Source organism: Colletotrichum chrysophilum, assembly GCF_026319265.1.
Source record: "Colletotrichum chrysophilum strain AFK26 chromosome Unknown scaffold_52, whole genome shotgun sequence".
Taxonomy (NCBI): domain Eukaryota; kingdom Fungi; phylum Ascomycota; class Sordariomycetes; order Glomerellales; family Glomerellaceae; genus Colletotrichum; species Colletotrichum chrysophilum.
The window spans coordinates 1-23,303 of record NW_026517339.1 but is presented as its reverse complement, the minus strand read 5'-3'; the positions used below and the strand labels follow the sequence as shown (position 1 = coordinate 23,303).

Below are 23,303 nucleotides of genomic sequence, written 5' to 3'. Positions count from 1 at the left end.
TTCAGAAGAAAAAAAAATTAGAAAACGGTTGCTCGGGCAGCCACATTGTGGCTCGTGTGGCGCCCCGCATCGTGGTGCACCACCACAGCGATGACATTGCAACGCCTCACTGAAGGAAACGTGGGCGCACAGCTGTCGGGCCGGACTGAGAAGTACCTTTCCCCACTCGTCATTAAGCTGTACCACGCTAAATTCAGGAACGGTACTTTGGCCCAAGTCAAGTCCCCCGCCAGCTCTTCGCAGTCCGTCTCTTCAATTCATGATTCGAGTGACACAACTTACTGCGACAAACTGCACGGCTTTCTTCGCCAACAAGCAACACCGCTGCGAGGTCACTGCTCTCCGTTGCCATTTTTGGATGATCTGACCGGCCATTCTCCAAGCCGGACGGACACCTCCCCTCGATCCTCCAACGGCACCCAGGTCCCGCGCGTCCGTACCCCGGATCCTTTGCAGAACAGCAGCCCAGGGTCCTTGGAAACGCCACCTTTCTCCAACTTTGCACGACGGGACCAGCTTCTCCTCAGCAAGCCGTGTGTTTCCTCGCGCATGAACCACGTCGCTGATCGCCGCCTCTGGAGCTCTCATCGCAATCGAAGCTCCCCCTTCCCGAGGTCCCGTCTCCCCGTCGCGGTCCGGCCAAGCTCCACAGATCCACCGTCCGACACTTGAACCCACAAAGCTGCAGCACGACACCCGCTTGCACAGCCCAGCAGCAGGGACGCCGGCGCAAGGAGCAAGGGAAAAGCAACCCTGGCCAGACGAGACGCACTTTCAGGTCAGGGACACGCTACTGCGCAATAAGGTGCGCAATTGCCGGCACCAGGGAACCGCCCGTCACAGTCACAGGTCGGGCAGGTCCAGTCCACGTCGGAGCAGAGAGGAAGGGCGAAGGGACCACTTGTTGTTTCGTTCCACACACCTTTACCTGGCCAAGTCCAAGTCCACGTCAAGTCAAGTCGACGTCCCGTCCTAACCTGTCCTCTTGCTTGGAGCTCGACATCCAGCTAGCTGCATCTACGAATCCGTTGACGGGAAGATGTGAGACGCCCAACCAACCCTCGGATCACCTCGTCCCCTCCCTTGCAGCTGCATTCCCAGTCATTACAGTCGCCCTGTCATCGACGCTTTGCTTTCACTTCTCTTCTGCCCTCTTCCTTTCTTCCCTTCTTCTCCCCTCCCTGCTGTGCTGCAGTTCCGTCTCCCAAGATAGAGAAGCATGCCGGACCCATGGCGACAACTACGCTCCCTCGTTTTCCTCAGCGATGAAGAGATGGGCAAGAAGGACGACGACCACTACCGCGGCGGCGGCAGCAACATGAACCCCATGCTGCTACGAAACAGAAACCCCCAATGGCAGCCGGCCGCCAAGATGCCATCCCGCCGTCTCTTCCGACGCCTCGCCTACCTCTTCCTAATCGCTGCTGGTATCTGGTACTTCCTGGGTGACCTCTCCTTCGCCGAACGACGCCCCAACTACATCTACCCGTACACCGACGGCCCCCGAGACTACATCCCCTCCCCGATCCGCGATGGTCCTCCCCGGAGGAGTGGCGGCGGTCGCAAGGCCAAGCCTGGAACGCCCATGCCCCCGATCGCCGAACACGACTACAACGGCCCGGTCAAGTTCCACCGTCTGGCGTCTTCGCTGCACGCAATCGCTGCGACCAAGGGCGGACAGACGATCAACCAGAATGTGCTTTTTGCGGCATCGAGTCTCCACAGCGCGTCGACATTGCTGCCATTCGCCTGCAAGATGGGCATGGAGCTGAGGAACTACGTGCACTTTGCGGTTATGGGCCGGAGTGAGCTCGAGCTCGACGAGATCAAGAAGATCAACGGAATAGACGACAGCTGCTACATCATCTGGCACGATGCTCGCGCCGACTTCTCCTCCCTTTCGACCGACGCCCGCCTGGAGCTGTCCGTCGTCCGCGGACTTCGAAACATCAACACCTTTATGCACCCGCAGGCGATCATGGTGGATGGCACCGACGACGAGCTCTTCCCGTTCCTGAAGGGCATGCGACAAGAGGCGGGCGCGCTGAAGATCCCGCTAATCGAGCTTCCCAAGGAGGCATCGAAGCAGCTCTGGTGGTTGTCGAAGCTCGACAGTCCGTCGCTCGCAGCTTGGAATAAGGTCAGCGTCGATATTCTCATCCAAGCCCCGGCCAGCGGCTCCGGCAGCCTGCTGCGACTGCTGAGGTCACTGAACGAGGTCGACTTTACCGCTTTCACGATCCCCCACCTTACCATCGAGCTGCCGCAAGACATTGAGCCCGCGACGGCCAAGTTTCTCGAGGACTTCCACTGGCCACCCTCACACGTGGCAAACCCGGGCAGGACGCAGATGTTATCACTGAGACATAGAATACCGCGGCAGCGGATGACGGAAGAGGAGAGCTCCATCCGGTTTCTAGAGTCGTTCTGGCCAACGACGCCCAGGTTTTCTCATATTCTTGTTCTCTCACCGCAGGCGGAGTTGGCACCGGGTTTCTTTCATTGTGAGTTACTTGCGCTTGCGTTTGGGTTACCTAACTGACTGGCCCTAGATCTGAAATACTCTCTGTTGGAGTACCGCTACTCCGGGTACTCGGTAGTCCAGAAATGGGACCAGCGTCTACTTGGCATCAGTCTGACCGCCCCGTCAGTCTACTTGAATGGCAAGAAGGCGTTTGTGGAGCCAATTTCTGATGGCCCGGACGAGATGGGCACCTCCTACATGTGGCAGGCGCCCAGCAGCAACGCCATGCTAATATTCGGCGAGAAGTGGGTCGAGCTCCACGGTCTGGTATCTCAGGTGGACGCGTTGAAGAGCTCGCGCGCTCCTGAGAAGATTCCAGAGATGGTGACCACCAAGGAGGTCAGCAAGATGTTCCCCTCTTGGCTGGAACACGTTCTGCGGCTATCTCGATTGCGAGGTTACTTCACGGTCTATCCCAGCGCCGAGACGGGCGCCACAGTAGCCAAAGTACACCACGAGCTGTACCGGGGCCCTGAAGAATACGAAATGGAGGCCGACGAACGGAAGAAGCTCAGGGCGAATCTGGCAGAGTCAATACATCCCTCCGAGTCGCTCGTCCGCACGCTGGACACCCTCCCGAACAACGGCACCCTCACCCCCTGTAAGGATCTGCCGATGCTTGGCTGGGAGGGCGATAGCATGGGGCTGCGGGACGTATATCAGCGGGCGGTGGAGTACATGTTTGCATGGCGCGAGGTCGTCGGCGGGTGCAACGCGGAAGCGAAGCAAAGCGATCACATTGACGGTTCCGCGAGGGACCTGTTTTGCACGCCTGACGGCAAGCTCAAGGGTTAAGAAAGAAACAAGAGTGCGCAAGACGCAGGCCGTGTATTTTTCACATATATAGACTGCATTTCGATATATACCCACGGGGGATGGATAAAACACATCAGCAAGGACTGATGCACGGCGCGAGCGAAAGACTGGGGTTGGCATTGGGAAGCATAATAGGCGCTTAGGAAAAAAGAACTTTCTGAATTAACTGTTTCTTTATTTTCACAAAATATGCGATGCAGTGAAGTCTGTCTTGAGCGTGTTGTCTGAGGTGTCGTTGTCGGTGCTGGCGAGCTTGGTGATGACCAGGAGGACTATGCACGTGCCCACGATGCTGAGGGCCACGAAGGAGAGGACGAGCTGCGTCCTCCAGCCGGTCTGCACGATGGCTGCTTTGCGGCTGTATTTGTTTACCGTTTCTGTTATTTTGGTCAGTTTGGTCACCTCATTTGGGTCGAGAGACGGTTGTTGGGAAGAAAACGAAGAGGAAGCGACAGAGAGAAAGCGGGTGTGTGTCTGAGATGGGGAGAGAGAAAGAGGAAAGAAACTCACTAATGTAGTTCCCTATGCCGAGACACAGACACGAGACGGCGAGGCACCAGAAGATGACGCCGAGCGGCTTCGCCATGCGCAGCTCGAGCTCGCTGGGTTCGGATTTTAGGTGGAAGGAGAGGACGATTGCGACGGAGACGATGGACATGTAAACCGAGAGGCGTAGGTATGAGAGGAATGCTGTGAGGGGCACGGTTCTTATGTCAGTTGGGTCACCAAAGAGTTACGGACTTGAGGGGATGGGGAAGCATGAAGAGAGGGAAAGAAGGGGTCGTGGCGGCGCTTTACTTCTCTCATTCGCGCAGTGGTCCCGCGCGTCGCTGGACTCATTCTGGAAGAGCAGCGGGCCGAGGATGGGCCAGGCGAGGAATGTCGAGGTGCCTGCGTGGCCGTAGCCGCTGTTGATGGGAGGTCTTGGTTAGCCTGGTGTTCGGAGCGGGGGGTTCATGTCTGTGTGGTTTTCTTCGTTTTGTGACTTCATGAGATGACGTCGGGGTGTCATGGGATGAACGCGGGCTGGAGTGGACTTGGACGTACCCGATCTCGCCGACCTCGACCGGCCGCAGGAGGCTCGAGGGCCGGAGGGGCGCGCAGCAAGTGAAGGTGAGGTCTTCGTCGTCTATTTGCGTCGAAGCCATCTTTCACGGAATAAGGGAATGAGTATCTGATGTCGCGGTGATGCAAGGCTTGGAAGAATGAAGCCCGTCGAAAGTTCAAGTGAGAAGGATTTTGGGAGGGAAATGATGGTGCTGGATTTGGTCACAAGCGCCATGTATGAGGTGATTGACGCACTGTGAAGAACTGGCGTTGCGTGGGTGACAGATTGGGATGTGTGGGTAGATAATGGGCACTGTACGGCTGTCGCTGTTTGAGGACGGCGACCTTCGGTTTCGGCCCCACTTATTCGGGCGGGAGGGACTCCAACATTGCTCCCATCATTCGACGATGCCGGTCAGGCGTAGATGAACCCTTAATTAAAGAGGCCGCCTAGATTGCCTCTATGTGCGCGGCTATATCTCCTGCGTACTTTATCACTACTATAGTAGCGATAACAACGACAACGACAACGACAATAACGACGACGTTAATAATAATAACGATAATAGTGATGATGAAGATAGAAGCGACGACGATGTTAGGAAAGAGATTAGCAACTAACTTTTCACACAAACTACGCGTAGGCTCAGTCGGGACTCTCATTCTTCACTGGACTGTAGCAGTTGATTTCTGCAAACTCTATTGTGCAGTTGTTGTCTGTGTGTCGTCTTCTCTTGCATCCTCCCAGTCTTGCTTTGAGTCGTGATTGATGGCTGCTGGAGGTTAAAAAAAAAAACCCCCGACAATTCGGTTTTAATAGCACAAATGTGACCAAAAATGAGAAATAGATCTACACCTCATCGACGTCAGATTTGATTGATACAAACACGCTTTCAGCTAGCTGTCTATGTCTTTTTCCATTCTTCTTCTTTTTTCCCTTAGTCTTATTACAAACAGTAAGAAATCAGTGTCGTTCGTAATTGTATGGTTTTCCTGTGAGAAACATCCGTCGAACGTCTCCATTATCATGCGAAAATTCTCGACAAGGCCTCTCCTGTGTATCTTGAAACCTGGAGTGAGCCATCCAAGCATCGTCTGTTGGAGAGTTATAGGAGCCGAAGTCGTACCAGGCAGCAATATGCGCCTCGTGCCCATCAAATGAGACACTGAAATCCGTCAGACAAAGCGAGCAGTGTCCGAAGCTGTCATAATACGGCGAATTGTCACTCTTTCTGTATGCGTACTGGGCATGTTCTCGAAAGGCCGTGAGGCCATGTTGTCTTGGGGAGATCCCCGACAATATCCCCCCGTCTACGGCGGCCATGTGAGGGCACAGCTCAAGAAACCAGAGCGAATGTGGCGTCATGCGCATCCCTTGAAGCATTCCGATTGACCACTTCTCTTGCAGCATGGATCGTCCGTTGACCAACTTGGGCGTAGCTTCATATACCCATGCACAGAATTCATCCTGCCGTTGGTGCGGGTAACCGCCGAATGCCTGCGAGGACGGCGCCAATAAGCTCTGCAGGTGCTTTTGGTAGAAATCACTGAAACGCGTGCGCTTGAGGGCGAGCTGTATTTCCGCCTCGCGAACGGCATAGAAGCGTGCTAGTGTATGTGGCCTGAGGTCGCTTTGAAGAGAACATGAAAAATGGGGCGCGAGTCGGAAAGCTTCTGGGTCTTCCAGGTTGATTGGGTGGAGGGTTTGGCAATACGGGCATACCCATCTGTCAGGGATGAAGTTTGAGATCCCAGCCCAGAAATTGAACCTAGCGGTGGAGTGAGTAGCAGCCTTTCTTTTTCTCACCTCTAGTGCTTTGATGCACGAGGGACAGGTCTTCGATTTGGTGCAATCTGCACAACCCGAAGACGGCGCGGCCTCGGGGAAAATTCCAAGCGCGCGGAGTTCTTTCTCCACTCGCCCATGGGTCAGCCGCCGGAGGGCTCCGCAGGTTTGACTGAGAAAATATACTTCGTACAGTTCTAGGTAGTCGGCGATGTCGTATATCAGTTCAGGAGGAAGTTGGAGGAGGGGAAATTTGGATGCGTCAGGTCGCCTACCCATATCGAGTGCAGCTTTGACGAACGACTTGATTTGAGCCCCGAGTTTCAACATCGTGTCTAATGGTCAACGAAGAAGAGCGTTGAAATTGGACAGACAGAGGATTCGTGAAGAAATGAATGAGAATGAGGATGAGGCTCGTCAGTTAGCGGGGGTGAGGATAGATCTTCGATGGTTTTATTGAATTCTTCTCAGCTACTAGTAACTAATCTCCGATACATATTGATGCCGGACTCTCAAGGTGTATATGGACAACCTCAATATGACACCTGTACATTTTTACATCAGTACAAATGTGCCAATGCCTGATGATTCAACCCTGATGAGCATACAACGATCATGTTTTGCGGCTTCTATCTTGCAGCTGGGTGGATCGTGGAGCCATTCTACGACCTTTGCAATCGCTTGCTAGCTGGAAATTCGCCTGGACCCCATTTTTCATATTGCTCGAACTACATTCAATCTCCAATGGAGACAGACGCCCGCAAATTTCACACATTCTGTAGCATCTAGAAAGCTTCGTTGCAAGAGGTTGAGAAGCGACAGGAAGACTGGTAACGGAGAAGGGGAGAAAACAAGATACAGCAAAGCGATGAAGACCAAGAAACTAACTGAACAATAGTTCTGGCCGGCCTCTGTAGCCGGGCGGGTAGTGAATGTACACCGATGGGGTTGATCGATGATAACGACGACGACGACGATAATGATAGGGATAGAGAGAGGGACAGAAATAGCGACAATAATGGTAAAATAATTATGATGAAATAAACTCCTAGACCTATCTAATAAAGAGAGTTATGCGCTTGGATAGCAGAACTCCTAAACAATAGCGTTAATAAAGAAAGAATGATAAGAATAGTACGATCGGTTTAAGAGTTTGGTTTACTGTATTCAACGAACATCTGCAACCAATTCACCTTACTAACACAACGCGAATCTCTGGTGAACTATCAAATGATCCACTCCCGCAGTTATTTGACCCATAGTGACCTAGCCAAGAGCCGCAAGAAGCGACCTGTAGCCACCATTGGCACTGACCGCCGCTCCATTAACCCACTTGCTCTCGTCGCTAGCAAGAAAACCGACGATGTGTGCAACATCGTCTGGAACTCCCATGCGGTACGCCGCCGAAGCGCTAGCCTTAAGCTTTTCCTCAAACTCAGCAGGGAGTGCGCTCATCGTATTAACCAGCGCATCCGTAGCGGTTGGTCCCACCACGACTGTGTTGAACGTAATACCGGTGTCGATGGCGAAGCTACCCGCAAAGGACCTCGTGTAGCTATCGAGAGTCGCTTTACAGGCGCCATACGTGATGATCGGATCGTTATTCGCTTCCCTTGCGGCGACGCTGGAAATGTTGATGACCCGACCGCCTGTCTTAGGCGCGTGCTTCATGAACTCAATAATGGTTGAAACCGGGGAGTACACGTTGGCGATCATCGCCTTTGTGAAGTCTTCTGCGGTGGTCTCTCCCGCCGGCTTGAAGTCTTGGAAAGATCCCCAGATGGCGTTGTTGACTAGGATGTCGATTTCGGAGACGTCCAGGGCGTCAATTGAGTCTTTAAAAACTTTCGGCCACGCTGTTGGATCAAGGGCGTCAGCTTGAAGGGCAACTGCTTTCTTGATACCGTGAGCACGGCATTGATCAAGAGTATCCTCAGCCGCGGCCTTGTTTGATGCGTAAGTTATGGCGATATTGGCAAGCCCTTTACGAGCTAGGTAGATTGCAATAGCCTTCCCGATGCCCCTTGAGGCGCCGGTGATGAAAGCCGTCTTGCCGCTCAGGGACCAAGGCTGAATGGCGATGGCGTTTTCAGATGAGGGCATGATGAAATCTGAAGGGTGATCTAAATTTTAGGAAAGATTTATTGTACTGTTGTGATTGACAAGGTCCAGAACATAGATCGCGTAGCAGACGGTTCCGCACTTATAATCGCGGCAAGCCTCCGTGGAGGTGCGGTACCGGGTAGCCGGACATCTCAACAGAACCGTGTAATTCATGATTTCCAAGCAGTCGGACAAACTGCATCTAGGCATGGCAACTGAGATTGACTGCACCGTGTCGGTATTATTTGCATCCCCGAACGCCCGAAGCGCAGATACACACGCCGTCGAGACCGGTAGTCGAGCCCCACCTTCCTCCGCATCATGTCCGCCGGTTCTCCGCCCCATATCCGCAGATGCCCACATCAGCCCTCGACCGCTGTCAAACTTCGAATATGACACCATCTACGTGAGATGATATGATGGTCGACTACATAAACTCCAACTTAGCTTGCGTCCAGACAAAAACACCCGGGAATCTTGTTAATGTTCGGTGTCTTTACTTCCATTAGGCATCAGGTCAATAGAAGTGCGCCATCGACCTCACCCGGGGTTTCAACTTGGATACAAAGAGCAAATGAATCTCTTAAGCTCTTTCGGTACCTTTTTGCCAGCACTCCAGACTGTGAGCTTTTGACCTAAAAGGTCGTTGCCGTACGCGTTGAGTGCATCGAACCTCACGACCTCTTTGTAGGTATCAGGACCGAGTCGCTGGTGTAGAGAGAGCCTTAAGTAGTGCAGTGAGTGGTCAGTCGAGCTCTAGAACACTTAGACGGGGTCTTACAAATGAAGAGTTTCAGGCTGAAGGTGCTTCCGACAATCGGCGAGCAGGAGGTCTGCATTTTGATGTTGCAATGCTACTGTGGCATACCACGTGCGGCCGGGCTCGCGATCTTGCCAGTGCGTTGTCCCTGACCAGTATGAAGTTCCCCATCGTACAAGCTTTTGGTAACATAACCGCTGATCACCGTCCGCCCATGAAATGCCGCGCTGCACTTGTTGTGGGAAGTCCTTTAGATATATGTAAGCAGTCGCGGTAGGCTTGTCCCCATCCTTATGGTAGCTAGCCAGCCTCCATTTATAACCATCTGACCATGAAGCTTTAGTCTCGATATGGCGTATAGTTTCATCTCTCTCAGCACCATCGGTTATCCGTACAAAGCGAGCTGGGCCGCTCGTAGGATAATGATGGTACTCAATCGGCCTCGTTTGGCGACGGGTGAGTCGGTCCTGTAACTTGGTGATTGACTTTCCCAGACTTTTCACCATTGTTTTGTGACTTGTCGAAGATCCCTCCTTATCGTGCCTTTCATCAAACGACTTAAAATGCTTGGGTATTCGGGAAACCGTCGTAGGGTGGGTTCGTACCCAGCTCCTCAGGCAGCGACCTTTCGGATTTCTGATGGAATCCTCATCTTTTGAAGATTGTGATTTGGGCATGTCTGCTTTGCCACTGCTGTTGGGAGCCATCCTAGTTCAGGCGTTGACGGACGTGGTGGATTTAGTCGCGCGGTCCAAGAGCTGTAGATTCTGTAGATTCAGCCTGTACTTTTGTGAGAATTCAACTTACGAAAGCTATTTCTCTGGAAGGAACCTCTGTTTATGAAGTCTTTGGGTGTACCGTCCCGAAGGAAATTTTGATGCTACGTATCACCTTGAGAGTTCTTGTGGCGTCGTCGTCTGACCGGAAAAGCGAGGCCTGCCCATGCACATCCATTGTGCCAGCTTTAAGGCACTCACATGATATACCTTGAGCGTCTAGTATTAAACTTCTAAGATTGGGAAAAGCACCGTTTGCAGCAATTCACGGCCAACTTCGCGTCAGCTGGGACGGCTGACGGGTCCAGTGTCCAGTCATGATAATGCGGTAAGTGGGGCTGAAGCTTGAGGATACCTCCTGCTTCAGCATCCTTGGATGGAAAATTTACGAGTTTTGCTATCTGGGCGAATGCGCTTAAATAACCGGGCAGAGACCCATCTATTTTACATTTGATACTTTATTTATTCTAGTAGTTTTATTTTCCTGTCATCCTTAGTGTCCGCTTCTCTCGTCCTTCTGCTTCTACCTATCTCTGGTGTAGTGATTAATAATGTATGCAGTCATCTTCGTTGTCGCCGTCGTCGTCGTCTCTAGTATTATCTGAGGCATACCCACTTACCTCCTCAAATATAGGAATATCCCACGGGGTAGGAAAACTCACATTTAGAACTGCTAAAAGTTCAACGCCTAAGAGAGAGATGATTTGGACTGAGATATTGGCTCGGTGAATAATAGAAACGACCGCCATTAAATTACACGGCGGAAGTACATAGCATCATTCACGGGCGTTATTGGGGTGGTAATTAATAGGCAACATCCATGGATAGAAGAAATATACACTAAAAATGTTCTTTGTCGCAGACAGCTTCAAGCAAAGACTTTCGTCCATAATCATTAGGAGTCTCCCTACTCGCTCAGCTCTGTCTAATACTTTTTTACTGAAAGTGGCACCCCGGAGCTGCAGCTCGCCGGGTTCGGCCCCACATCTACCGACCACCGGCAAACAGTTCCTTGTTTTGGGGAGGGTGACGTCAGGAACATGGCAGTGATTCCTTCCACAACAACCACCGAGTTCGTTTCCAGCAAACTCTCGATGTTTCCTTTAATCGTGATCCAGCCAATACAATCTCCAGCTCAGGCCATCTGTCAAGCAGGAAGTGCGATTGAACTATGAGTCAAAACACCACGAGCCCAATTGTCCAAAAGCGATGTTTATTATGGGACTGGACAAACACGCGCGACCGGCCAACAACCATCGACCAACTCTTTAATGACTCCGGCGAAGCACAAACTCCAGCAAAGACGTCGCCATTCAAATCGGTGCATAACTGGAACGCATGGTACCCACCGGAGTTGAAGGGTCGGCTCCCTTTCCGGCCCATGATTCGCACACGTGCGCAGATCGACACGGAAGAGTGGGATTGGATCCGTGACTCGGACGCGGAGATGGTGCACTACCTCAACGAACCAGAACGGCAAGGAATCACGCCTGAAGACGCCGCCGACTGGTGGCTGAAGAAGGTTGTCCCGGAGTTGCGGGACAAACGTGGGAAGAAACTTGTCGGACCTGCTTGTGCGAGTGACGAGGCAGGAGACAAGTGGCTTGCAACGTTTATGGATCTCGTGGGAAAGTCAGAAAACGGGAATCCAGACTTTCTTGGTGTTCACTACTACAGCGGTGATTTGGAACATGCAAAACGGTACATCACGTCTATGCACGAGAAGTACGGCCTCGCACTCAATGTTTCCGAGATCGCGTCCATTAGCCGCGACGGAACAGAGGTTGAGAGGTTCACAGAGAAGCTGAGCGAATGGATGGATGGGCAAGAATGGATCGATGAGTACGGCTGGTTTGGGTGCATGGCACACTGTGCCGACGATTTTGTTAGCCCCGCGGCGCAATTGATGGATGATAAAGGCCAGTTTACGCCACTTATGAGGCTCCTAATGAAGACGTCGTAGTCGAAGTGTTACAAATGAGCGACGCGAAGATATGGTTTTAAGTATATAAACATTACCCACGATTTTCTACTACATCATGCTGGAGACCTGGCCAGGATTGAAAAATGCAGTCCTGCGTAGTGTCATCAACGCCCTTCCGCCCTGGCAGTGTCTATGAAGTGAGTCTTGGCTGCCCTTTGTCGTTTAGTCTACCTGCAGATTCTCCAACTCTGCGGTCTTTGAAAATATACACGTGGAATCTGGAATTCCGGAAACATCGAGAGTCCGGGAAGCTATAACCTCCGGGTGGCTCCGACGAAATACGTACTTCAAGTCAACGGCGGGGGTCCCACTCGAGTCAGCCGCCTTCGACCCCGGATTCCATTTTATTACCCGATTAGGAAGTTCAAGTGCAAGTCGTGCATATGAGCGCCTGGTCCATGCTGCTGCCCTTAAACTCTTGCGTCCGCGGACCATCGAGGTTTGTGTGTTCTGGCAAGGTCTTCGCAACCGTCTCAAGTTCTATTCCCTGCCACTCAAGCGTGTCTTTGACCATTCACATTCATTGCAACAAATCAAGCTCAATGTTCGCTGTTGACAGCATGCATTCTGTTACGTACATTTCGCGTAACGATTTCCGCCAGACCACTGTTCTAGATGACCGCCTTACCAAGCCAACGGCCGCTATGCGCAAACCCGCAGACCCCGAAAGGTAAAGATTCGAGAATGCGATTACCTAGAGTCACCAGAATGAGTCTTGGTTGCCCTTTTCGGTTTGGATTGGACATGTTGATTCGTCCGATCCAAACTGCCCGCCAAGTCGTCATTTGTAGAGTTTGAGGCGGGCTTCTTCTAGGTTTGCCGCTGAACCAGTACAAATATTTTGCAATGGTCTTCTTCCAACCGCATCTATTCGACTTATGGTACGTCTCTAATAACCGCTCATGGACTCACTATACCGGAAACGTCAAATTTTGTAACAATACGAACCGTCCTCTTCGCACATCCAGCCACTATGACTGGCACCAAGGAGAAAGGTCACGACTCCTTCCGGGTCAACTATCCAGATGACTCAGAGAGTGAACACATCTCTGGACAAGCTAATAAACCACTATCACTACCGCCTCATGCTCTAGATGTTGGCCAGGTTGTCACAGAGCTTGACGTTGATGCCAGTCAGGGACTGACCAGCGACGAGGCCTCTCGCCGGCTTGAGGAGCTTGGCCGCAACGAGCTTCGTCAGAACAAGGGTGTGCAACCGGTGAAGATCTTTCTGGAGCAAATATTCAACGCAATGACTTTGGTAAGTTAGATGTGTTTTCTTGGTATTCTCGAAGAAGCTTGCATTCTGCTGCCCAAGGGGCTGTGCAATTCTTCGGTTTGACTGACGCTTGATACTAGGTGCTTCTTCTGGCTCTTGGTGCAAGTTTTGGCATCCAAGCCTGGATAGAAGGTGGAATTTTAGGAGGCATCATCGTTCTCAACATTTTCATCGGTTTCGCCCAGACCCTTCAAGCCGAGAAGACGATCAACTCGCTCAAAAATCTCGGTTTCCCAACCTGCAAAGTGTTTCGCAACGGCAAGACTATCGAGATCCAGACGGCCGAAGTTGTACCCGGCGACATCATCGACCTGATCACTGGCGACTCCGTCCCCGCAGACACCCGCCTCATCGAAGCTGTTAACCTCGAGGCTGACGAAGCTTTGCTTACCGGCGAATCCGCGCCTGTCTCGAAGATCCCGAAGTCGACTTTCAACGATGATACCGGCCCAGGCGACCGACTGAATGTGGTCTACAGTTCAACAGTGATCACGAAAGGTCGCGGCCGCGGTGTCGTCTTTGCAACTGGCATGTGCACTGAGATCGGTCTCATTGCTGGTGCTCTGAATGGCGGCTCGAAAGCAAAGTCGTACCTGAAGCGCAGCGAGGACGGCAGAGTTTCCGTGTTTGCATACATCATGGCAGCGTGGATGATGACTCGCGATTGGGTCGGCGAGTTCTTGGGACTGACCATTGGCACACCCTTGCAGAAAAAGCTGTCTCAGCTGTTTCTGTGGCTTTTTGCATTCGCTATCATCTGTGCCATCATTGTCATGGGCGCCAACAAATTTGATTCACGCAAGGATGTCATTATCTACGCTGTAACAACTGCCATCGGAACCATTCCTGTTTCGCTGCTGCTCGTATTGACAGTCACCATGGCTGCTGGTACAAAAAAGATGCTCGAGCGTCACGTTATTGTTCGGAATCTTTCAAGCCTGGAAGCACTGGGCGGAGTGACGAGTAAGTTTTCACTAGAATTCAAAATCCTTTTAGCAACATGTTGCTGATCGCAAGCACCATCAGACATTTGCTCCGACAAGACCGGCACAATCACGCAGGGACGCATGGTTGTCCGCAAGGCCTGGCTCCCTGGAGTTGGCACTTACTCCGTGCAGACGACGAACGATGTATACAACCCGTTCTCCGGCTCGGTTCAGTTCACCGCCGGCCAGCCGAGAGATATTAGTGCGGAAGCCGAAAAGCAACACGACGATACCACCGATCCCATTGACCCGCACCACGAATCTGCAAGCAACTCGGCTCTCCAGTGGTACCTCAACATAGCGTCACTGGCGAACCTGGCCACTCTGAAGCAAAGCGACGACAGCTCTGCGAACCCGGGAGAATGGAAGGCGACTGGGGCACCCACAGAGATTGCTCTTGAGGTCTTTGCTTCTAGATTCGGGTGGAATAGACTCCAGTTGACCCAAGGCCCTGAGGCCGCATGGAAGGAAATTGCAGAGTTTCCCTTTGACTCTGACGTCAAGAAGATGTCCGTAATGTTCCAGAATCTTGAGTCTCAGGAGATGCATCTCTTCACCAAGGTACGCTATCGAAAGACTCATGTCCTATTGTAAATATTATCACTGACAAACTGAGTTTAGGGCGCCGTCGAACGTGTCCTTGAAACCTGCGACACCATTGCTCTCGATACCGCTACCCGAACCCTGACCGAGGCAGACAAAGACAACATTCATGCCAACATGGAAAGTCTCGCTGGCCAAGGCCTTCGCGTTCTCGCCCTAGCGCATCGAAACCTTGAGAGCACCGTGTCAGCATCCCAGTTTGCCGAAGGCAAGATCGCTCCCCACCGCGACGTTTTCGAACACAACCTGACCTTCCGCGGCCTCGTCGGCATCTACGATCCACCCCGTCCAGAGTCGAAGCCCAGTGTGAAGGCATGCCAAGGTGCCGGGATCGTCGTGCATATGCTCACCGGCGACCATCCGCAAACAGCAAGGGCTATCGCGACCGAAGTTGGCATCTTGCCGTCGCCTGAGAAGTTCAAGATGCTGCCGGCCGACGTCGCTCAAACGATGGTGATGCCTGCTCACGATTTTGATGCTTTGACGAATGATCAGATCGATGAGTTGCCTCAGCTACCTCTAGTCGTGGCACGATGCGCACCTAGTACTAAGGTGAGGATGATCGAGGCGCTTCATCGTCGCGGCCAATACGTCGGTATGACTGGGGACGGCGTAAATGACAGCCCGAGCTTGAAACGCGCTGACATCGGTATTGCCATGGGCTCTGGGTCGGATGTCGCCAAAGAATCTTCCGACATCGTCTTGACGGACGATAACTTCGCCTCGATTCTCAACGCCATCGAGGAGGGCAGGCGAATCTTTGACAATATTCAGAAGTTTATCCTCCACGTTCTGGCAGCCAACATCGGATTTGTATGCGCTCTGCTGACAGGATTGGCCTTCAAAGACCAGTCTGGTGTTTCGGTCTTCCAGCTGTCTCCCGTGGAGATCCTTTGGATGCTTCTTGGAACTGGCGCATTCTGTGAAACTGGTCTTGGTTTCGAGAAAGCGGTGCCGGATATCCTCAACCGTCCTCCTCAAAATGTAAGTCCGCTATCATGGACGAGCCGAAAGAACACTTAGTGCTAACGAGATCAATAGCTCAAATACGGCGTCTTCACGCCTGAGTTTCTATTCGACATGGTGTTTTACGGCGTTCTCATGGCGGGCTGCGTTCTCGGCTCTTTCACAATTGTTGTGTTCGGGTTTAATGACGGCAACCTAGGATTGGAGTGCAACAATGCCTTCTCAAAAGCGTGCGAGCCCGTATTCCGTGCGCGGGCTACGTGCTATACGACGATGACGTGGATCTTCTTGCTGTTTGCTTGGGAACTGATCGACTCGCGCCGGTCGCTTTTCTACATGCCTCAAGGCTTCAAGGCTTGGGGTCAACACTTGTGGGGCAACAAGTTCCTCTTCTTCTCAGTCACGATCGTCTTCTTCGTCGTGTTCCCGACGCTGTACATCCCGGTTTTGGATCATGTCGTGTTCATGCACCACGGCATCAGCTGGGAGTGGGCTGTGGTCTTCATCGATGTTTTCGTTTTTATGGTCGTTGCTGAGGCGTACAAGTGGGCCAAGCGGACATATGTCAGACGGAGAGGAAACCAGTCAGGTATCGTTGGATTCGGTGATGATGAGGAATCATCTCTATAGACCTGGTCGAAGTAGGTGGGAGGCGCACAGTCAGACATGCATAGAGACAAAATAATGAGCTGATGCATATTATGCATTCAGACTCGGTTTTGGAAGTTTTGAACCCATACCCATGTTGCTGGTTTAGTTCCCAAGCTATCTTCGGCGCCTCTGTGGTTCTACCCAGCCATGCCTTTTGATCTTCCATGTTCATGTGGCCTTCCAAGGTATCGCAATTGGAATGGATGCCTTTGCGCTCTGTCCTTCCCCTTCCCCTTCCCCGGGCTCATGTGACTGGTCCCCTGAGGGTTCGGCTGTGTTACCCTCTACCTCCAATTCCTCCGCATCTTCATTTCTCAGCTGCTCTCTCGCGGCCATTAGTGCCTTGCCAAGGCGATTCTCTCCCCAATTTCTCCGATTCACCATCGCCTGTTTCTCGTTGAACCCGATGCCCCAAATGCGGTCTTTTGGTGACGCCTCAGCAAGAACACGATTGCCAGTTCCCATCAGGACTTTCTTCAGCTGTGGGTTTTGCCCAAACTTGGCCACATTGCCCGCTTCGACAACCGCACTCTTGACTTCATCCCAGCTCGTATCCGTGAACCCGACTATCTCTTTCCCCAAAGCCTTTTGTGTCTTCGGGTTCTTCTCGCACATGATTTGCGCCTGCCGTTCGGTGTCGCCGAAACGGGCCGCCTTGCAGTACATCATGTACTGTTCGGCGCAGGTGAATGTGACGCTGCCGAAAGGGTCGTTCTCATCTACGGCTCGCCCCACTAGCTGTGACATTTGCGGCTTCGAGACGGTGAATGTTGACGGGTACCATTGGCAGAACTGACAGTACTTGAACTTTTCTTGGGGCATAAAGAAGAAGACAGGAGTTTCCTCGGACTCTGATTCAGAAGTGTCGTGTGTAAGTGTCTTGGTTCGGTGAGGTTTGTTGCCTTGGTTAGGCTTCTTTGGCTTTTCGGTCTTGGCGGGTGACATCGTGGCTAAGTTTATCGTCCCGAAGGTTGCATTTGTAGCAGCAAATGTCCCGTGGAATCTATCAATGACTTCCCGACTTCTGTGTTGTTTTGTCGAGAAGGCGCGGTGGAAAGAGAGGGTAAAGACGGATCGATTTGATGACTCCTCGTCGCCTGCAGCCTGACTGGTTAAGAACCCTGAAGGCTTGCCCAAGCGGATAGGTCGCCCGACTGGATGACAGCCGCCAGTTCCCGGAACCTTATTTCATAAAATGAAAACAAGAGGCTGTTGACATATTCAGATGGTCGGAGAAAGTGACAAAGGTACCTTATGTGTTGAAAAACTAATAAAAGCTCTATCTCTAGACCCAAAGTGAGCCTTGCAAACTGCACCATTCGAAGTATAGAGAGCAGAGACTGTTGATTGTTCGCTATCTTTTCCTTACATCACACTCAGACATCGTCCACGGGCTGTTTTCTTGTCACAATCATCATCGTCCCGCCGACTCGCCGATACAGCTTGATCCAGAAATACTGGCTCGTAAACATGGGATTTTCAAAGAGAAGGCAGAACAGCTTTGTAGCTCATAGTGCGATATTCCTGATAAGCCACCTATGCCTGCCGATGGGCTGGAAACCAAGGAAACGCAGAAAGTATGGTGGGACTTTTGCACCAAGGAGCTCGACACAGATGAGAAGGAGCCCTCCGGAGACAGCAACGAAGAGTGGAGTAGGTCTCTTGACGCCTATGGCATCAAACAGGATTTGAAGGATGCAATCATGGATCCCGTGTTCAGCTATCTTCGACTGTCGCAATCCTGTCGACACTGGATCAAGGATACCATGGATATGTACTATAAATGGCTTCAACGACGCGTATTCGAACCAGAGACAGCGATGAGCACATGGCTGTTTTTGAAGCCAAAAGAGGGAACGAAGTTTTGCGACGACTACGAGTTTCGTCCAAAGCATCCAGGGTACATACCGCTGTATATGATTGTAGATGAGGATCGTATTCACCATCTATTCGATGAGCAGGGCAATCTCGATAATCTGGATTGGCTAAGATTCGTTTGGAAGTGTCGTAAGGGATTGAGTTCCAGTCCTTCTAGGCTTTTTGACAACTACGGCAAAGCAACCTTATTGTACGGGGACATTCCGCTGCATCGAGAACACCGGCGCACGAGGATCAAGAATGAAACTACTAGCGATGTTATTCGCAAGTTAACTTGGTCCCATGGTGGCATAGAGAGAGGACGGCAGTGTATGTTTTCAACAAGCGCGGGAGAGCGGTTTCTGAGAGAGCATGCCAAGTTTCGCATACTTGCGTATCAGGATCTGTGAGACCTTAAGAGCTCTTCCACGGAGGATTCGTCTTGTACAATAGTCCTCCCAGGCATCAATGATTAGTCTACGTTCTCAGAAAGTTCTCATGGGCACGTAGGTTATATACCACTGATTGTTGCATAATGGACCATGAAATTGTGGCACCACAGGACCTTTTGCTTCCAAAGCACGTTCATCCAGGGTAGCAATTGCATTGAAAGACAACAGGTATTGAACCCGGGCAACGGGCTTTATAGCCTCAAATTGATCCGCGTTCATAGCTAAGCGGGGTTTTAGAAACTGCCTGTTCTAGGCCTTCACCTAGCATGTGAAGGCCTTTCTGCCAAAACATTCGCTCTTTCAAAATTAGTCTTGGCGCTCAGGTCTCGTACGAGATTCCGGGCATCAACTTTCGAAGTGAGGGTCAAGCATGGGTCAGAATAGCCTAGTATCTAGCTGAAAAGCAAATATGTCAAGTTTTAAGTGGGCGAATTGAGGAGTTTTGAGCATCTTTAAAAGGCCCTTTGAGCAAAGGTTCCTCGACTGTTTGCGCGAGTCAGCCTTGTGGAACTGCGAATGACTCGCATCGCAATACCCCTGAGGATATCGCGCCCGGGGGAGCAGCGCCGGCGGCTCGGAATGGTCAGCAGCCTTTTGCAGGGTGTGCAACATGTTATTCCTACGCTGTCACCACTTTTAGTCCCTGATAGGGACAAGTAAGCGTAAAACTCGAACGGAATAGGATGAACTGGGCCGTGGGGCTTTACTGATCAGACGCACAGGTCGGCTGCTTCCGAAATTGAAACTTGTGGAGAGTAACCTGCTCGATAGGGGGCCGTGAACCTCAGCGATCTGGAGTCCTCGGACTGGAAGGGCCTACGTTGAGCTTTGGAGGCATAAGATCACTTGATCGTACTTATCGTGTCACCAAGCATTCATATCGCTTACTCGGAGCGAGTGTTGAAAAGATTGCTTTTTCTTTCAACTTTCTTTCGCCCGCTGATGCAGTTTGTGGTCCCATCTGTTGAGTCGAAGGATTTTCAGGCCGAGAATAGAAAAGCGTGATTGGCAGGGCATGAGGACAGAGACCAGGATAGAGATGGGCCAGGTGCCACTTTATAGGAGTTGCACAATGCAAGAGACTGGAGGGGAGATGCTTAGTGCCAATGAGCCCCAGAGCCTTGCTGAGTAGAACAAGGTAATAGCCTCGTGATGACCACCTCAAGAGCTGGAAATGACGCGGAGTAGGAAGAGGTGGGTATGATTCGCTGTGCCGCTGGAGCTGAAACATGAAAAGATGGACAGACGCTCTTGGCTGCCCTGGCATTTGGTAATGGCTTGTTGGAAAGGTCGCCAATAGTTCCGCAAGGAGTGGCTCATATGGGACCCTCACTTCCTGTTCGGTATGTCAATGGAACGGATAACTTCCTTTTAAGGAAACATCAGAGGCGGGCCCCCGACCATATCATGGGTTACAACATCATGCGAGCACAGGAGGGAGGTTGATATGTCGCATCCTCGGCGCGAACTTTTGCTTCGAGTCCCAATTCTTTGGAGCATGATGAAATGAGTATCTTGGCGATGGGCTGCAGGTTGAAGATAGACTCAATGAGGCGGCAGAAACGAAAACGGGGTTCGGACTGTAATACCGACAAAAGTCGTCTGTCGCGTGGTCGTGATCTTTGGGATTGAGTGTATATATACAGGTCTGTCTGCGAGGCCAAGAGGATCTATTGTTCGACAGCTCTTTCACATCAAGCTTCTTCATTATCGGTTTCCTCCTGAGTACAACTCAAGCGCCAGTTTCTTGTCAGCCTCAACACTATTTTATCACGTTGTATGTTGCCAGACACCACTAAATCTTAACCGCCTGATGTGCTGACCTTTCCAAAAAGATCATGAAGTTCTCAAAGAAGACTATTCTCGCCACGATGGCAGCTCAGGCTACGGCACTCGTTCAGATGGAAGTTCGCTACAGCGACCGAATGGTTGACGTTGGCAACCTCGATCTGTTCGCCGTCACATGGCAAGCCATATACGGCGAAGCAGGCAACACCCGAGCCATCATGACCGATCGATCCTTCGGCTCCCAGACGAACACTTGTACCTGGGCCGAAGACTACGACCCAGACCTGACCGTCCAGGTCAAGATGAATGGCGCTTGGGGTCGGACTCCTGGCCTCTCCGACAACCAAATGCGTGACGGCCTTGTCCAGTCTATGTGGGAGGTTCTTCGCACTGTCTCGGACCCTTACGGTTACGAGGTCTTCAACGGTTGCCGCGGTCTTACCTGGATGGAAAGTGTGGGCTACCATGAGGATGCCGCATGTGGACCCAAGAGCGCGCGTAACTGCGAATACGCTTGCCGTAACGAGAACTCCCCTGGCTTGGCCCAATGCGAGAACCAGACATGGGGTCACAAGGTCCCTTCGACTCTGCGTGTCACAGCTTACATTGATGGACGACTACAGGCTGATGACCTGATCATCGAGTTTGGTGCGACAAAGAACCAGGAGCCCGGCGGCTGTGGTCTTGTCGGGGAGGTTGCCGGATTTCTCGCTGGATTCATCCCTGTCGGAGGTGATCTGTTCGCCAAGGGCATTGAGATTGGCTGTGCCGAGTAGTAAGGGGGCAGGCAGTTTTCATGTACATACTTTGATCTCAACCTACACATACAAATATTCTGTCTATACATGGCAATCCGTTGCGACAGCATGGTCAAGTCACTGTGCAGATGGTCTCGTCAGTTTCTTGAATTCGAAAACTCTCGCATTGCATGTGTCAATGCAAACTAGCTCTACTCGCACAAGTATAGGGCCGAACAGCTTCACACCTGCCTCGTGCTGTGCTTTAACATTAGGCCGAGCACGTAACCTTGAAGCTCAAGAAGTTGTCCTCAATATCAGAGGTCTCCTCGCACGCTCCAATCTTGACCTCGCGGGCCCCTTCTCCGCAATCATTCGAAGAATACACAGTCACTGCCAGGAACTTATTAGCAAGCGGGCACACTATTAGGTGCCATTTAAGAGAGTATGATCTTACAGCTACAACCCTCAACCATGTAGTTCAGTTCCACGGCCTTGACGATATTGTCTGGTGCCTTGAATGAAGGCTGGCATGTCTCCGTTAAGCCTTTGGTGATGGCCCAGATGCCCCGATTGCCGCTGCCAGCACAGACTTGCTCGCTCCAGATGCGGAAGTCGCCGACGTACTCGTCCTGACGACGAATATTGGCCGCATTAGTTCCGACGAACAGAAGCGCGGCGGCGACAAGATCCCAGGAGAAACGCATGTTGTATGGAGTATTTAAGTAATGGTCGCAACGGTGAATTGATGCAAGTAAAGTATTAATCTGTGTGGTGCAGGAGACAGATGTGCAGAGTTGGCTGCTAGGACTGAGCAACAGAGAATTATCCGTAAGATAGGAACTCCCTTTATACTCAAGGCACTTCGCGCAGCGCTAGTGGAACCGGGACTCTTGTGCCGTGAGGCTTCGACAAATGGAGCAAATCTCCATTTGTCACGGAATATCTGCATTTATTATGGACAGATGTGCATATCAATTTGAAGCTTTAATGGTTCTCGTATTCGGCTATCACTGGGCAACCCCGCGTTCTCACATCTAAGGCCATGGGCAACCGAGATCATGAGAAGCATTATAGCAGTTTGATAAGTCAGGAGAGGCGTCCAACATCTTGGGTGAGATTTTGTTAAGTATTGTTCCATCAAACCGGCGCTCGTGGTTCGACCGAAACGTGGGATACAACGCTGAGAATGACATTACCCGGATCCGAGTTGCCCAAACTACTCTTATTAGGAAAGTTCCCCGCACTTTTGGGAAAGCATCTGGTAGATGAGAAACTATTATCGTTGTTAAAATCCTGAACAACACTGCATGGTCGTTGGCTAATCGTCATTCTAATGCGCTGCGTTAGATTGTGCCAATAACCACTCACTCGCCGATCCAGACAATTGAGGTAAAGTATGTAGGCAAGCCGCCCGTTCCACGACTTTGTTCAATCAGTATTGTGGCTCAGAGCGACTTGACCAAGTTCAAGCTTCCCCGACATGTAAACTTTGCCCACGAGCTTTGCTAGTCGGGACAAAGACATTGATGATGAGTTGAAGAACAATATGGACGGCCCTAGAAATGAAAGTAGACTTGTCGAAAGTACTAATCACCAAAGCCAAAGGGTAATACACCGGACAGTAACCAGTACAGTAAATCAAAATCAGACTCGAGTTTCACCACCTTAGTTACATAGATGTAACTGCGACGAATGGCAAAGCCTATGCTTACGAAGTTCATACTGCCCTGACGTCATGCTCTCTGGACAGAGAAAGACGTTTCATGTTTCATGGTTTCAATGAGAGAAATCGTGGCATCACGGTTGACTTCTAGGAAGCGTGATGTAATCATTTTCAATGCTTAGACTTCGTTCGGGATAAACGTCACATAAACTCCGAATCACGCCGAGCTTCGGCCAACATGCCATTCTACCCAGTCTGAATCCACAACGGGCTAGCAATTGCCGGCGCCGCATCTGCGAAATCTGCTGATAATTCAAGTTCGATTGGGCGGCTAGTGAGAGTAATGGAACCGATCGACGCATGTATTGTACAAAACATGTGGGGTGTCAGAACTAGGGATCCCCTCGCTTATATGAAACTCACCGCTTACAGTCATTACTCAGTTATCTACATACACAGGCCAGGATTGCCTTACAAGGGATATACGCCAATCGTTTATATAGATCTACTGCAGGACCAGCA

General features: G+C 51.4%; 8 protein-coding genes across 8 annotated transcripts; 4 read left to right on the top strand and 4 right to left on the bottom strand.

The window, feature by feature from the left end:
- Positions 1-1,219: 1,219 nt before the first annotated feature.
- COL26b_006789 (uncharacterized protein) lies at positions 1,220-3,319 on the top strand (the record flags this gene model as incomplete). The annotated part of the gene is made up of 2 exons (XM_053179600.1): positions 1,220-2,504; positions 2,553-3,319. The coding sequence occupies 2 exons, from the start codon at positions 1,220-1,222 to the stop codon at positions 3,317-3,319; spliced, it is 2,052 nt and encodes a 683-aa protein (XP_053036389.1).
- A 201-nt stretch (positions 3,320-3,520) lies between these two features.
- Positions 3,521-4,488, bottom strand: COL26b_006788 (uncharacterized protein; the record flags this gene model as incomplete). Its single annotated transcript, XM_053179599.1, has 4 exons — positions 3,521-3,717; positions 3,851-4,030; positions 4,139-4,248; positions 4,388-4,488. The coding sequence occupies 4 exons, from the start codon at positions 4,486-4,488 to the stop codon at positions 3,521-3,523; spliced, it is 588 nt and encodes a 195-aa protein (XP_053036388.1).
- A 2,951-nt stretch (positions 4,489-7,439) lies between these two features.
- COL26b_006787 (uncharacterized protein) lies at positions 7,440-8,276 on the bottom strand (the record flags this gene model as incomplete). Its single annotated transcript, XM_053179598.1, has 1 exon — positions 7,440-8,276. The coding sequence occupies one exon, from the start codon at positions 8,274-8,276 to the stop codon at positions 7,440-7,442; it is 837 nt and encodes a 278-aa protein (XP_053036387.1).
- A 2,917-nt stretch (positions 8,277-11,193) lies between these two features.
- COL26b_006786 (uncharacterized protein) lies at positions 11,194-11,775 on the top strand (the record flags this gene model as incomplete). Its single annotated transcript, XM_053179597.1, has 1 exon — positions 11,194-11,775. The coding sequence occupies one exon, from the start codon at positions 11,194-11,196 to the stop codon at positions 11,773-11,775; it is 582 nt and encodes a 193-aa protein (XP_053036386.1).
- A 994-nt stretch (positions 11,776-12,769) lies between these two features.
- On the top strand, positions 12,770-16,260 carry COL26b_006785 (uncharacterized protein; the record flags this gene model as incomplete). The annotated part of the gene is made up of 5 exons (XM_053179596.1): positions 12,770-13,057; positions 13,156-14,038; positions 14,102-14,622; positions 14,683-15,648; positions 15,706-16,260. 5 exons carry the CDS (start codon positions 12,770-12,772, stop codon positions 16,258-16,260), a joined length of 3,213 nt encoding a protein of 1,070 aa, XP_053036385.1.
- Positions 16,261-16,525: 265 nt separating this feature from the next.
- On the bottom strand, positions 16,526-17,226 carry COL26b_006784 (uncharacterized protein; the record flags this gene model as incomplete). The annotated part of the gene is made up of 2 exons (XM_053179595.1): positions 16,526-16,533; positions 16,563-17,226. The coding sequence occupies 2 exons, from the start codon at positions 17,224-17,226 to the stop codon at positions 16,526-16,528; spliced, it is 672 nt and encodes a 223-aa protein (XP_053036384.1).
- A 3,202-nt stretch (positions 17,227-20,428) lies between these two features.
- Positions 20,429-21,154, top strand: COL26b_006783 (uncharacterized protein; the record flags this gene model as incomplete). The annotated part of the gene is made up of 1 exon (XM_053179594.1): positions 20,429-21,154. The coding sequence occupies one exon, from the start codon at positions 20,429-20,431 to the stop codon at positions 21,152-21,154; it is 726 nt and encodes a 241-aa protein (XP_053036383.1).
- A 232-nt stretch (positions 21,155-21,386) lies between these two features.
- On the bottom strand, positions 21,387-21,822 carry COL26b_006782 (uncharacterized protein; the record flags this gene model as incomplete). Its single annotated transcript, XM_053179593.1, has 2 exons — positions 21,387-21,508; positions 21,573-21,822. The coding sequence occupies 2 exons, from the start codon at positions 21,820-21,822 to the stop codon at positions 21,387-21,389; spliced, it is 372 nt and encodes a 123-aa protein (XP_053036382.1).
- Positions 21,823-23,303: the final 1,481 nt, after the last annotated feature.